The 14,642-nt window shown below is 34.7% G+C and overlaps 2 protein-coding genes across 2 annotated transcripts; both read right to left on the bottom strand.

Moving 5' to 3' along the window:
- Positions 1 to 685: 685 nt before the first annotated feature.
- LOC145525262 (olfactory receptor 56B2-like) lies at positions 686 to 1,726 on the bottom strand. The gene has a single exon (XM_081538068.1). The coding sequence runs from the start codon at positions 1,724 to 1,726 to the stop codon at positions 686 to 688; it is 1,041 nt and encodes a 346-aa protein (XP_081394194.1).
- An 11,182-nt stretch (positions 1,727 to 12,908) lies between these two features.
- Positions 12,909 to 13,892, bottom strand: LOC145525263 (olfactory receptor 52N4-like). Its single transcript, XM_081538069.1, has one exon. It carries the CDS (start codon positions 13,890 to 13,892, stop codon positions 12,909 to 12,911), a length of 984 nt encoding a protein of 327 aa, XP_081394195.1.
- Positions 13,893 to 14,642: the final 750 nt, after the last annotated feature.

Raw genomic sequence — 14,642 nt, forward strand, 5'->3', positions numbered from 1 at the left:
AGCTCAATGTAATTTTTACATACTTTCCAGTATATATAAGAAGTCTAATGTTTCCAGAAAATTGCCATCCTCTGCTAAAATAAAAAAAATACAACCATTTTATTGTATATAGTGGTATCTTGTGGTTTTGATTTGAATTCAGTGATGCTCAGCATCTTTTCCTGTTTGTTGGACATTGCACATCTTTATAGAAATGTCTATTGGAGTCCGTTTTCCATTTAAAGAATAGAAGACTTATTAGAAAGCAAAGATGCAAATATCTAGAGTAAGTTGTACTCTATTAGTAATTGTATGAAATGTACATGGGTTAGACACTCTCATTAGAATGAAAAGATTGTCAGATATCTACTCTAACCACCCCTATACAACATTGTCCAGAATTTCTAGCCAGGGCAGCGAGATATGAAAATTAAATGGGTATTCCATTTGTCTCACCCTGGCTTCCTTGATTCAATCTGCATAATTGTGCTAGTGTTCATTTTTTTTTCTTTTCGATGAAGGTCTTTCTTGACAAACATGATAAAGTATTAGTTTCACCTGCTTTTTTGAAATTTCATTAATTGCCTGTGATTTCTTACATTATCAAAAACGGTTAGTACTCCTTAGTTCTTCTGTCATCTGCAGTCCTTGAGAATGCAATGAACACAGATGTAGAAAAATTTCAAAGGTGAGCATCCTCTCCAAGTTAGTTGCCTTTGAAGTCCAGTTTAAGAACTTTATATAAGCCCTGTCTGAGCTCCTTGTTCTTGAGTGCATAGACCATGGGATTGAGGGCAGGAGGAATAACATTATGGAGTACATTGAGTAGAACTGGGATGAGAGGAACTGTCATTGCTGCACTGTGGGTAATAGAAATGACAATAATGACTGTGTAGAAGAAAAGAATTAGGATGAGGTGGGAAGTGCAGGTACTTAAGGCCTTGGATGCAGCTTCTGATGAGTTCAACTTCAATACAGATTGAAGTATCAGGGCATATGATAAAATAATCAAACCCAAATCACTTCCCATGAGTGTCCAGGCCAGAAGTAGCTGGTAGATACTCTTGACTGTCTTGTCATAATCACAAGATAGGCTAGTGACTCCAAGATTTGAGCAAAGACAGTGCTCAATTTGGTTCTTTGAGCAGTACTGTCTCTGAGCTGCAAACACAGGAATTGGGGTAGTAGTCAGGCTATTTCTGAGTGCCATAAACACAGTTGCTTTGACCACAAAGGAGCCAGTAATTATCGATGGATAACGTAGTGGTCGACAAATGGCTACATATCTATCTATAGCCATGCAGACAAAGATGCCTGATTCCATGGCCACAAAACAGTGTATAGCATACATCTGTATAAAGCACTGAGAGAAGCTGATGGCTTTTGCATTAAACCACAAGATCGCCAAGATCTTGGGCATGATGGTGGTAGCCAGACCCATGTCTACCATAGCCAGGATGCCCAGGAAATAATACATAGGCTGGTGTAGTGTTGCCTCCTTATTGATGATAATCAGGATAAAGATGTTGGCGCTGAGAGCTAAGAGGTAGAGCAGAGCCAGGGGCAGGGATAGCCAGTGCTGCCAGCTGTGAATGCCTGGGAATCCCAACAGAATGAACTCAGAGACCTGGAACTTTGAGCTGTTGGAGTTGCTGAGATCCTGGAACTTCACTAAGTGAAAAGGTAGAGAGTTACTTTTCTTAATAATTTCTCTGACAATATTTGAAAAGGAGTTATCCAGGTTCATAATATCAAAGATATCATAATATCAAAGAATATCAAAGGAGAATTCATTATCTTTATTATTCTGATTGTAGCACTAACATTTCTTGGACATTTGTAATGAAACAGGAACTGTGGTAACACATTTTCTATTGTCAGCTTGGCTAATGATCACAAAAACGACATAAAGGCAAGTCATTTTTCCACCTTCACATAGCAGAGGAATAGAACATTAAAGGAAATCAGGACCTTGTCATGATCTTCAGTCTTGTAAGTGATGGAAGCTGGACAAGATGAAAGTCCTCTGAAATCAGTCTGTTTCTTGACTGACTTTGCTAATGGGTTGTCTTCTTTAGAGGCCAAATATATAGCCTCAGAGTAGTGGATTTTATGCATGTAGTCATTTTAGGTAAAATATTAGACTAGATAATAAATGTTTAAAAAAACTACTTTTCAAGGATTTGAGAATTTATAAAGTACTCAGAAATGTCATTACTTTGAATTAAAATATATGAGTTCATGTAGCATACCTGTTTTATAGCAAGGAAAATGATGTCTAAAATGTTAACAACCTGTGTAAAGCCAAGCAGCTATGAAGGAGAGAAAAATGGCTTGGAAATCTCGGTATGTTTAAACCCAGTTGTCTCTTCTTTTGAGTAACTTTTCCCTATTCCAACATCTATTTGCTTCTTAGAGTACTGCAGACATTCACATTATAACTATTAAACAGACATAAAAACAAATAAACTAACCAAACTAGTGAGTTCGAGGTAAATATTTTTTCAGAAGTTCTGCTAAAATCAAGTAACTCTATATCTAATACCCTTCCTACATATGGTATTTAATTACTGTTTTATTTTAAAATTGAAAACAATATTGTTACTATGTGTTTATACCAGATGTGTTAATTATTATTTACTTTCTTTTAAGAATTTCATATATTAAACATATAATAGAAATACAGGATATTTTTTAAATTTTGTCAAAAGTTATAGTTTAAACAGAGGAGCAGTGTTGATGTAAACTTTGTAGGTATATTTAGCTTAACCCAGATAATGGCATTCGGTTCTTTTCAAAACATAACAGACTCTGGAAATTAATGAAGATGATGGAACTGCTATATATTTTTAATTCTTAATGAAATACAGCAAACAGTATTTTTCTAAATATTGTAAATATCAAATTAAAAATATTTGAGTTTGAAATGAAGGGATAAATTTAATACATCATTCTAAAACTGTCAAGATCCCATAGTAATCTAGAGAGATACCCTATAGGCAAATGTTACAGTGACCTCGATCTGCCGTTTTAACATCCAAATCTGAACAAGAAAATGGTCTTAGGCATGATAATATGGGTTCTTAATAGTGAGCTTGCTTCATCAATTTAGAGCAATGAAATAGCTTCCACTTTACTAAAATTAGCAATTAGAAAGCCTGTTTTTATTGTCTAAAGAAGGGAAAAAAAGATGTGTATTAAAGCCTAGATCATTGTTAGTATATATATCTCCTGAAGAAACCAAGGCATGATGTAGTTGCCATTTATATTACTGGTTTATTCTGAGAGACTGGCACTGAACAGGCACTCAGTATATATTAGTTATGTTAATAAATATTGGAGGAGGGTTATACAGTTTATATGTCCATGATTTTTTGTATTATTCATGAGGAGGTTAGAGCCATTGACAGATGAGTATGTTAAATATGTAAAAGGACAATGGTAGGGTGGGGGGGCAGAAATAATCATGTCAAACAATAAAAGATTAGAAGAAATTATGAATATGTTACCAAAGCCAAATGAAGTCAAAAATAAAACTATGAGTATTAGAAAAAAACATGAAAAAGACAATTCACACATATCTATAAACATAATAATTGCTATGGAGTATGCTTGTTGATTAAAACAGGCTTTCTGAGATTAAATTTTAAAAAGCTATGTAGTATTTATTTTAAAAATCACTTAAAATACAAAGTTTGAAAACATATAGAATGAAAAAATATTCTTACTTGAGTAAAACTATTTAGTGATTTAGAGAAAATAATTCAGTTAAAATGATAATTACATAATGATGAGAGGAATGATTCAACAAAACAATATAATATTTGTGCCTTGCCTGAATCTAAACACATAGCTTTAACCTGAAAGAAATACAAGTAGAGAATTAAAAAGTCAAAATTATGGTAAGAAATTTTAAAATGTTACTATTTCTTAAAATGAATGGGTAATCCTAAATTGGCAATGATATAGATTTGACAGCACTAACAGCAAATTTGTACCAAAAAATTTATGTATAAACCTACATGCAAAAATATGAGATTACAGAGCATTTTAAGCATAAAAGTAAGCCATGCTCTAATTATGTGAGAAGTAAAAAAGAATGAATATATATTTACAAGACAGAGACAGACTCAAAGATCTTGAAATCAAGCTTTATAGGTACTTAAAGGGGGAATGTGGGGGTAAGGGATAAATGGGAAGATTGGAGTTAAAATATACACACTATTATATAAGGGTTTCCCTGGTGGCTCAGCTGGTAAAGAATCTGCCAGCAATGCAGGAGACTCTGGTTCAATTCCTGGATCGGGAAGATCCCTTGGAGAAAGGATAGGTTACCCACTCCAGTATTCATGGGCTTCCCTGGTAGCTCAGATGGTGAAGAATCCTCCTGCAATGTGGGAGACCTGGGTTCGATCCCTGGGTTGGGAAGTTCCCCTGGAAGAAGATATGGTAATCCACCCCAGTATTCTTGCCTGAAGAATCCGCACGGCTTTAGGAGCCTGGTCGGCTACAGTCCATAGCGTCGCAGAGTCGGACATGACTCAACGACTAAGCACAGTACAGTACTATCCATAAAACAGACAACCAACAAGTACCTACTTATGGCACACAGAACTCTACTCAATAATCTCTAATAACCTATATGTGGAAAAAATCTGAAAAAGAATGGATATATATATCTAGTATTGTCCCATGTGGGGCTAATGGTAAAGAACCCACCTGCCAATGCAGGAGACTCAGGAAAGAGATGTAGTTTCGATACCTGGGTTGGGAAGATCCCCTAGAGGAGGAAATGGCAAACTACTCCAGTATTCTTGCCTGGAAAATTCCATGGACAGAGGAGCCTGGTAGGCCCCAATCCATGGGGTCGCAAAGAGTCGGATGCCACTGCGCGCTAACACTTTTTTATATACGTATAACTGATTCAGTTTGCTGTACACCTGAAGCTAACAGAACATTGTAAATCAACTATACTCCAATAAAAATTTGAAAAAGCAATCTGATCTTAAAAAAAAAAGAATGAACATAATAAAGATCACGAATCAAAACTTAAAAAAAAAAGAACATTGATACCATAAAAGAGACAAAATATTATAAATGCATATATATGAAAAGATTTAGTAACAATATGAAACAATAAATGGATCAAATGTAAATAATAATGAAAATCACAAAAGGTAATGAATAGTAAAACGATGAGAAAACTTGAGAGATATAGTTAAACTGATATCTAATACCTCTATAACCTAAATGAGTATATTACAAACAGAAATGTTTATGCTTTAGAATAATTACTTAATACAGGAATTAAAATAACTAACTTCAGTATGGGCTTCCTTTGTGGCTCCGTGGTAAAGAATCGCCTGCCAATACAGGAGACGTGGGTTTCATCCCTGGATTGGGAAGATTCCCTTGACAAGGATATCGCAACCCACTCCAGAAATCTTGCCTGGGAAATCCCATAGACATAGGAGCCTGGTGGGGTACAGTCCACGGGGTCACAAAAGAGTCAGACACGACTTGGTGACTAAACAACAGCAACAAACTTCAATATAAAGAGAGAAAACAGAATAAAAATAAAACGATAAATTACTGGAATTCTAAAAAAATTTAACAAGAAATCTCAAAGAATGAAAGATTTTATTTAAAGAGAGTCATAAAATACTAAAAGTATTCAATTGAAAACAAAGATAAAAAATTGGGACATGGCATGTAAAAAATTATTTTAAAATGCTGTACAATGAAATGAATCATTTTATCAGTCAAGATTGAACATTTAGGTTTGTAAAATATTTTAAAGTTGTAATATTTAAAAAAATTATTTTATAACTAACAAAAATATTTTATTAGTTGTAATTCACTCCGTTGAAAAAATTAAGGGAAAACATATGTAGAGTGTAAAAGGTATATGGGATATTTTTATGCCTTCCACCTATTTTGATGGGGGATAAAATAGACATAGAAGTGAAAGTGTTAGTTGATCAGTCATGTCCTACTCTTGTGTCTGACCCTTTGCAACCCCTGGGACTGCAGCTCCTCTGTCCATGGGTTTCCCAGGCAAGAAAACTGGAGTAGACATTCCATTCTCCAGGGGATCTTCCAGACCTAGGGATTGACCGTTGGTCTCCTGCATTGCAGGCAGAATCTTTACCATCTGAGCCACCAGAGAAGCCCCAAAATAGGCATAAAACAAGATTTATTAACTATTTTTAAGGGTACAGTTCAGTGACATTAAATATATTTCCCTTCTATAACTGTTACCATCATTCATCTCCTCTTTTTTCATCTTGTAAAATTGAAATTCTGTACCTATCAAAAAATAACTCTACATTCTCTCCTCCCCAAATCCCCTAGAAACTACCATTATTACACTTTTTATCTTTATGATTTCGACCCTTCGAAATATCTCATATGAGTGGAATCACAGAGCATTTGTCTTTTTCTTACTGGCATATGTCCTCAAATTTTATCCTTTTTGTAACACATTACAGAATTCTCTCCCTTTTTAAGGACAAATAACATTCCATCGTGTGTGTGTGTGTGTGTGTGTGTGTGTGTATTTTGTGTGTATAACACATTTCTCTTATCCATTTATTGATTGATGGACAGGGGATGCTTCCATGCTTTAGCTATTGTGAATAATGCTGCTATAAACATGGGTGTAAAAATATGTATTCAAGACCTTGTTTTCAATTATTTTGGATATATATTCAAAAGTGGAATTGCTGGACTATATGGTAAACTTATTTTTAATTTTTTGAGAAACTGCTTTCTGCTAAATTTTTCTGTGAACTAAATTGCTCTAAAATATAAAGTATATTAAAAAAAACTTTCTAAATTTTAAAGGAAAAATCAATGTGGGCAAGATAAATCAGTCATATGTTTCATTTTATCTATTTATTTTTACAAATTAAATTTAAACCAGGCAAAAAGAGAACTTGTGTAAATGCATTATACAGCAAAATTTTAAAGTTACCTACTTAAGGAATAGGGCTTCCCTGATAACTCAGTTGGTAAAGAATCTGCCTGCAATGCAGGAGATTCTGGCTCAATTCCTGGGTCAGGAAGATCTGCTGTAGATGGGATAGGCTACCCACTCCAGTATTCTTGGGCTTCCTTTGTGGCTCAGCTGGTAAGAAATCCACCTGCAATGCAGGAGACCTCGGTTCGATCCTTGGGTTGGGAAGGTCCCCTGGAGAAGACTACCCACTCCAGTATTCTGGACTGGAGAATTCCATGGGGTGCCCATCATCTCAATTCCTATTCAATATAGTTGAGATCCCAAAGTAATGGATTTGTAAGAAACATATGCACACACATCCAGCTTGCAGCTTAGAAAATGTAATGACCTAGATGAAAATACCAAAAAATTTTAGGACAAAGCTTTTTAAACATGAAAAATAGTTTGGAACAACTGTGTAGTGTATTCTTAAAGTGGATTATGTTTATTTATCCACTGATATGTGCTAAATATTAATATTACATCTTGCTCGGCGGGGTAGGAGAAATTGTCCTTTCAATTACAGGATTGCTCATTGAAAATTGTACACTATTCTTTCAGTTCAGCAAAAATTCAAATATTTTGGATGAAAATGTAGCTCTATGTGGTCCTATGAACTTGAAAAATTGATTAAGCCTCTAGGATCTTCTGTTCTAATCTATAAAATAACATTCATTTCTAGCTACAGGGGTTGGGAGAAGAATTAAATTATATTAAAATCCTTAGTTAAAATACTTGTAAGGCAGAAAGACAATTAAGTATTTATATAGTCAATTTTAATGGAATCCTAAATATCTGTTTCCTCAGTCAAGACAGTACTCATCAAGGTCTGATACCATGATATTGCTTAGAAGTCAAAAAGGCAAGAAAAGCAAGTGCATGATTATCCACAGAAACTCAGTGGAACTGGAGCATGATGACTTCAGATATGGCCAGCTAAAATGCAGATTTGGAAAATTTCATGAAAAATTTTACAGATAAAAAGTAATAAAATTAAGAAAACAGTGGATATGACTCTAAAGAATATTGGTATTAATACACTTTACCATAATTTTTTTATATCAGGACATAGTGATTATGGAATATTCTAATATTTTGAAAGTCAAGGTCAATAACATATTTCAATATTTAGGTTAATTTCACACAGAGTGCACTTCATAATTTTTATAGAGACATTGGAGGATTATTATGCAGATACTCCCATCACAAATGAATCCTTCTATAAGACAACCCCAAATTACTGCAAAAGATGAAAAGACTGGCTCTGGCCCCAACAATGTACTTACAGTGGGGGTACTGTACTTGACTCATCTTAAGTAGGGGGTTTTGTACTCCACTTGTATCGGGTATAGTCGAATTTCAGTATACTAGCAACTGGCTTACAACTAATGCAGATGGATTCTAGATTTTAAGACTGATGGAGATAAACTCAAGGTGCCTACTGTGATGGAAAGAAAGCCAGTTCCCTAGAGTTTTAAAAGCCAAGTCAGAATGACATAGTCAAACCCAAGAGAATGTTATAATTAAGGATAAGTATTAAAGTCTTGTCATTTAGCTAACTTCCTAATTTGAGTTTGACGGACTTTTATTGAAACAAGCATAAATGTGTTGAAATATCTAAGTTTTAGAATAGCTTTCTTTTTATAGAAAGCCTTTTGGAAGAATATTTTGAAGGAAAAGTGGAATGTGACATCTCTTCCTCCTTGTATACATACTTTAAGTTTTATATATACAGAAATTGCAGAGGGATTCTCTCTCAATTTGTCTCTCTAGGACTGGTCCAATTTTAAATAAAAGAAGAGCATCCAAAAGTAATTGGCTTGGTGAGCTCTCAGTATAAGTAAATGATAAACTACCTGAAAATAGACTTGAAATTCTTGCACCATGTTGCACTTAACTTAGATTGTCTGATCTCCATTGGGTAACAAGAAGAAAGACTGTACCCTTAACTCTCTGATTGGCTGCAGAATAGCTTGTTTCTCTCTGGGTAACCCTGGGAATAGTCTTCAAGAAGAGTTCAATCATTCACCTCAGTCCTACCCCAACCAGCCTTACACAAACATACACAAACCAGCAAAACCTGACATCACACAGTATGTGGTAGAACTGAACTTGGAATTCATGTGCTTATCATTTTCCATTCATCTTATCTCTACAAAGGACAATTCCAAGACTAGATTAAAATCACTATTAATCAAACATAATCCTATTTTGAGGCCTATTCCAAATTCATACATAAACTGACCCAGTAGTTATGCTGAACAAGAAGGAAAATATTTCTGCCCTTAGGGATATTCATTACATTTTGCTCAGACTCTGTCTGAGCAAAGAGTCAGACATGTCCGACTCTTGCTACCCCATGGACTGTAGCCCCATGGACTGTAACCCTCCATCCATGGTAATTCCCAAGCAAAAATTCTGGAATGGATTGCCATTTTCTTCTTCAGGGGATCTTCCTGATCCAGGGATTAAATCTGGGTCTCCTACATTGCAAGTGGCCTCCTGCACTACAGGCAGATTGTTTACCAACTGAGTCACCAGGGAAGCCCTACATTTTAGTTGGAGAGAAAAACATACAATTAAAAATGCTTAAAGAAATAATGATTTTAATGATATAGTAATTGGAGAAACTTTTTACAGAATTTAGACCTTAGACTTGAAAGATGCAAATAAAAAGAAAACCATAAATAACATGGAAAATTATGAAAGAGATGGGAATGCCAGACCACCTGACTTGCCTCTTGAGAAACCTCTTTGCATCAGGTGGCCAAAATATTGGAACTTCAGCTTCAATATCAATCCTTCCAATAAATATTCAAGGTTGATTTCCTTTAGAATTGACTGATTTGATCTCCTTTCTGTCCAAGGGACTCTCAAGAGTCTTCCCCAGCACCAGAGTTTGAAAGCATCAGTTCTTGATTAGGAAAATACAAATCCAAACCACAATGTGATATCACTTCACATGTGGTATAGTGGCCAATATCAAAAACAAACAAACAAACATAAAATAACGTGCTGGTGAAGATTTGGAGAAATTGATACCCTCATGTATTCTTGTTGAGAATGTAAAAGGGTGTGGCATCCATGGAAAAAGAAGAGATTTCCTCCAAAAGTTAACAATAGGATTAATGTATAACTCAGTAATCACAGTTCTGGATGTATATCCAAAAGAAGTAAAAACAAGATCTTGAAGAAATATTTGCACAGCAATGTTCATTTCATCACTATTCACATTAGCCAAAAAGTGGAAGCAAACTAAATGTCAGTAGACCATTGAAAGAATAAAGAAAATATGGTATATACATATAATAGAATGTTATTCAATCTTAAAAAAGGAAGAAATCCTATCATATGTCACAACATGAATGAACCATGAGGACATTATGCTGTGTGAAAAAAGATAGTCATAAAAAGACACACAAAAATTACACATATATGAGGCATCTAAAATAATGAGACTCATAGAAACAAAAAGTAGAATGTTAGTACAAAGTTATGAGAAGAGGGAGAAATGGAAAAACTGCTGTTCACTCTGTAGAGAGTTTCATCTTTGTAAGATGAACAAGTTCTAGATTTCTGCTGTACAGCATTGTAAATACATTCAACTCTTCTTAAATGTACCCTTAAAAATGGTTTATATGGTAAATCTTATATTGTGTGTATTTACTACACTTAAAAATAATTTTTTTAGCAATCAAATTCTTAGAAAGGGGAAATAGAATGGTGGTTACCAGAGATATGAAGAAGGAAAAAAAGGGAATAGTTCAATAAGTATATGGTGTTGATGTTGCAAGATAAAATAAAGTTCTAGGAATCTGTATAAAACAATGTGCATATAGTTTATACTACTATGTGTGTATGTGTGTGTATGTGATCAGTTGTGTCCAGCTATTTGCAACCTCATGGACTGTATGTAGCCTGCCAGTCTCCTTTGTCCATGGAATTTTTCAGGCAAGAATACTAGAGTGGGTTGCCACTTCTTCCTACAGGGGATTTTCCTGACCTAGGGTTCGAAACTACATCTCTTGGGTCTGTAAATATAAAAATCCTTTAAATGATCATTTTTATGTTATCTTTTTTTTTTTACCACAATAATATAAAAGAATGGGTTTAAATTTTGTCAAATCCTTTTTCCTTAACAATTGTGTGATAACATAATGGTTATTATTTAACCTGTTAATGTGGTTGATTGTTGAATACTGAAACAATCTTGAATGCTGAGAATAAAATCCACTGGACTAATTATTTAATAATGATATATAATTTTTATGATTTTTGAATTTTATTTGTTGGGTTTTTTTTAGGAATTTTTCCATCTGGAATCATGAGAGATATTGTTTTGTAGATTTTGTTGCTGTTCTGTCTTTCTCCAGTTTGGGTATCAGAATAACACTAACTTAATAGGAAGAATTGTGAAGTATTCCCTTCTTTTCTATTTTCTAGCAGATATTGCATAGAACTGGTGTTAATACTTTAAAAGTTTGGTAGAATTCTCCATTAAAAATACAAGGCTCTGGAGATAACTTTTTTAATAAAAATTCAATGTCATTAATGGTAACAGAGCTATTGAAATAGCATTTTTCATAATGAGTACATTTTGGTGTGTTTTCTGAACAATTGTCAAGAATTTGTTTAGTGTTTCCATATTACCCTTTCATTTTTTCAGAGTCCAACATGATATTCTGTTTCATTCCTGACATTGTGAATTTGTTTCTTCTCTTTTTTTCCTTATCAATATTGATGGAGGTCAGTCAATTTTAATGATATTTTCAAGTAACCAACTATATGCTTCATTGATTTTAGCTTTATTTTTCTGATTTTAATTTCATTATCTTCTCCTCTTTATCATTCCCTTTCTTTTACTAATGAAATAGTAGTCATTGTAGGAGTTATCAGTTCAGTTCAGTTCAGTTCAGTCGTTCAGTCGTGTCCAACTCTTTGCGACCCCATGGACTGCAGTATATCTGGCTTCCCTGTCCATCACCAATTCCCAGAGATTACTGTCATTCTTTTTCTAGATTTCTCAGGTGAGAGATTGGAATATTGCTTGGATATTTTTCCTCTATTCTAATGTACGTATGAGTGCTCTAAATTACTCTTTCAATAATATTTTAGTGTGTTCCAGAAATTATGATACATTGAATTCTATTTTTAGTCAATGTATTTTTAAAATTTTCCTTGAGACTTCCTTGTTGACTCATGGATTATTTACAAGTGTCTTGCTTATTTTCCAAATGTTTTTAGGTTTTCCTGTCCTTTTTAATTTTTTATTTATTATCAGATTCTGTTGTAGTTGGAAAATACACAGTGTATGCTTTCAATCTTTTTGAAATATTTAGGTTTCTTTTATGGCTCAGGATAGATCTTGTTATAGGTATATATTTCAGGTGCACATGAAAAAAAGAATGCATATTCTAATATTGTTGGGGAGATTGTTTGATAAAGATCTATTAGATACTGTTGATTGAACTTCTGTTGGGTTTTATATTCTTGTTGGTTTTCTGTACAGTTGTTCTATCCATTGTTGAGAGAGGTGTGTTGAGGTTTCCAACTGAATTTTCCATCACTATTTGAAAAGAAGACTGATACCATACCAGTCTGGTATCTGTTGATACCAGATATCAACAGCAGATATCTGTTCCTTAATTATTCATTTTTTAATAATTATTCTGATTTCCACTATGTTTTTTTTCATTGTAACTTGGGCTAATGAGAAGACTAGTTTTCCACAGAAGTGAGGAGATAAAAAATTTGTAAGACAGTGTGTGTGCGTAGGGCAGGGATGTGTCAAGGCTTTGGGCATTTTGAAGACATTGCCTCAATCAGCACCTTCACTTGTTATGACCCAAATGTTACACTTCAAAAGATATTTTTATATCCTGACCAAACATCCAACAGAAGTATCACTTTGTTTCTTTCCCTTTGCCTTTCATCTCTTCCCTGGAAGGTATGTGACATAGGATTTTGTATTCTTAGAACCTGAAAGGATCCTTAGGACACAATCTCGTATCTGCTTGGTTTTCACCCCATAGACAATAGGGTTCATAGTGGGAGGTAGGAGCAGGTAAATATTGGCCACAATGATGTGACAAGATGAAGGAATTGTATGGCTCCCAAAGCGATTAAAAAAGAAACAGAAGAAGGCTGGGCTGTAGGAGAAAACTATAGCACAGATGTGGGCAGTGCAGGTGCTGAAGGCCTTCCACCGAGCTTCTGCTGATGATAGACTGACCACCGCCCGGAGGATCATGGTGTAGGAGATGGCGATGCACAGGATGTCAAAGCCCCCAATTAGGAAGGCAGCCATCAGACCATAGATAACGTTGATCTTGATATTTCCACAAGATAGCTTGGCTACAGATAGCTGGTCACAGTAGGTATGGTGTATTATGTTGCCTCTGCAGTAGGGTAGTCGCTTGGTGAAAAAAACCAAGGGAATGATGAGAAATACTGCTCTCAGGAAAGTGGCAACCCCAACTTTTGCAATGACAGGATTGGTGAGGATAGTTGAATAGCGCAGAGGATAGCAGATGGCCACATAGCGGTCCAAGGCCATAAGCATGAGCACCCCAGATTCCATCCCTGTGAAAGTGTGAATAAAGAACATCTGGACCAAACATTCTTCAAAGCTGATTTCCTTGAGTTGAAACCAGAAGATGCAAAGAGACTTAGGGGTGGTACTAGAGCACATGACAAGGTCAGTTAGGGAAAGCATGGCCAAGAAGTAATACATGGGTCTGTGCAGCGGGTCCTCATAGCGAATGAGGTAGAGGAGTCCACAGTTCCCTACCATAGCTACAACATACATGGAGCAGAATGGGAGGGAAATCCACATGTGCATGTCCTCCAGTCCTGGGATCCCATTAAGAATAAAACAGGCTGGTGTCACATCTGTATGGTTTAGCATTATCATGATCAGGCTGGTATAGTCACTAAGAAGCTTATATGGTTTCACTTTTATTTTTTGTTTTGCTTTGCTTTTTGACCCTCCTAGATTTGGAAAACAGAAAAAGAAATCTCAGTTGCAGTTCCTCTATCTGTCTCTTCTCTCTGTTAAATTTGCATTTTAAATCAAAGAATCAAACATTTTAATGCCAGGAAGTATTTATTTACACATAGATTAAACCAGGTATGTAGTCTCTGTTAATTCATTAATTGATCAATTCATTCAACAAATATGTATGTATCACCTATTATATGCCAGGCACTATCACATCTATTGGAACAACATTATTTTAAACAAAAGAAAAAATTCCTATAATTGATTAATAAGAATCTCAAAATAGACACATATTCATAAAATTTTAATTTAATTAATTGGTTGCAGTCTTTCTAATTAATTTTTGTTTAACCCTATTTAAATATTGATTACTGTATACATCTCCTTTTGGGTGCTTTCTAAAGGAAAATCTCATTAATTACTCATCAGTGACACAATAGACATGATTAGGATGCATTTAATATTGCTGTTATTTCTAACAGAGTTCATATTTATGCTTACTGTAAACCAGGCACAGTTCTAGGATTTTACAAAGATTAACTCGTTTTGTCCTCACTACAAGCTCAGAAAGTAATCTTTTATTAATCTGTACTTTGCTGTGGTTGTTGTTCAGTCTCTAAGTCCTACTGACTCTTTGTGACCTTATGAACCGCAGCACACCAG

The sequence above is a fragment of the Giraffa tippelskirchi genome, chromosome 11 (assembly GCF_054371585.1).
Source record: "Giraffa tippelskirchi isolate mGirTip1 chromosome 11, T2T-mGirTip1v1.2.pri, whole genome shotgun sequence".
NCBI classification, from domain to species: Eukaryota; Metazoa; Chordata; class Mammalia; order Artiodactyla; family Giraffidae; genus Giraffa; species Giraffa tippelskirchi.

Excerpts from the sequence above, each read along its gene's own strand:
- LOC145525262 (XM_081538068.1), bottom strand. The coding sequence starts at position 1,726 with ATGAACCTGGATAACTCCTTTTCAAATATTGTCAGAGAAATTATTAAG.
- LOC145525263 (XM_081538069.1), bottom strand. The coding sequence starts at position 13,892 with ATGATAATGCTAAACCATACAGATGTGACACCAGCCTGTTTTATTCTT.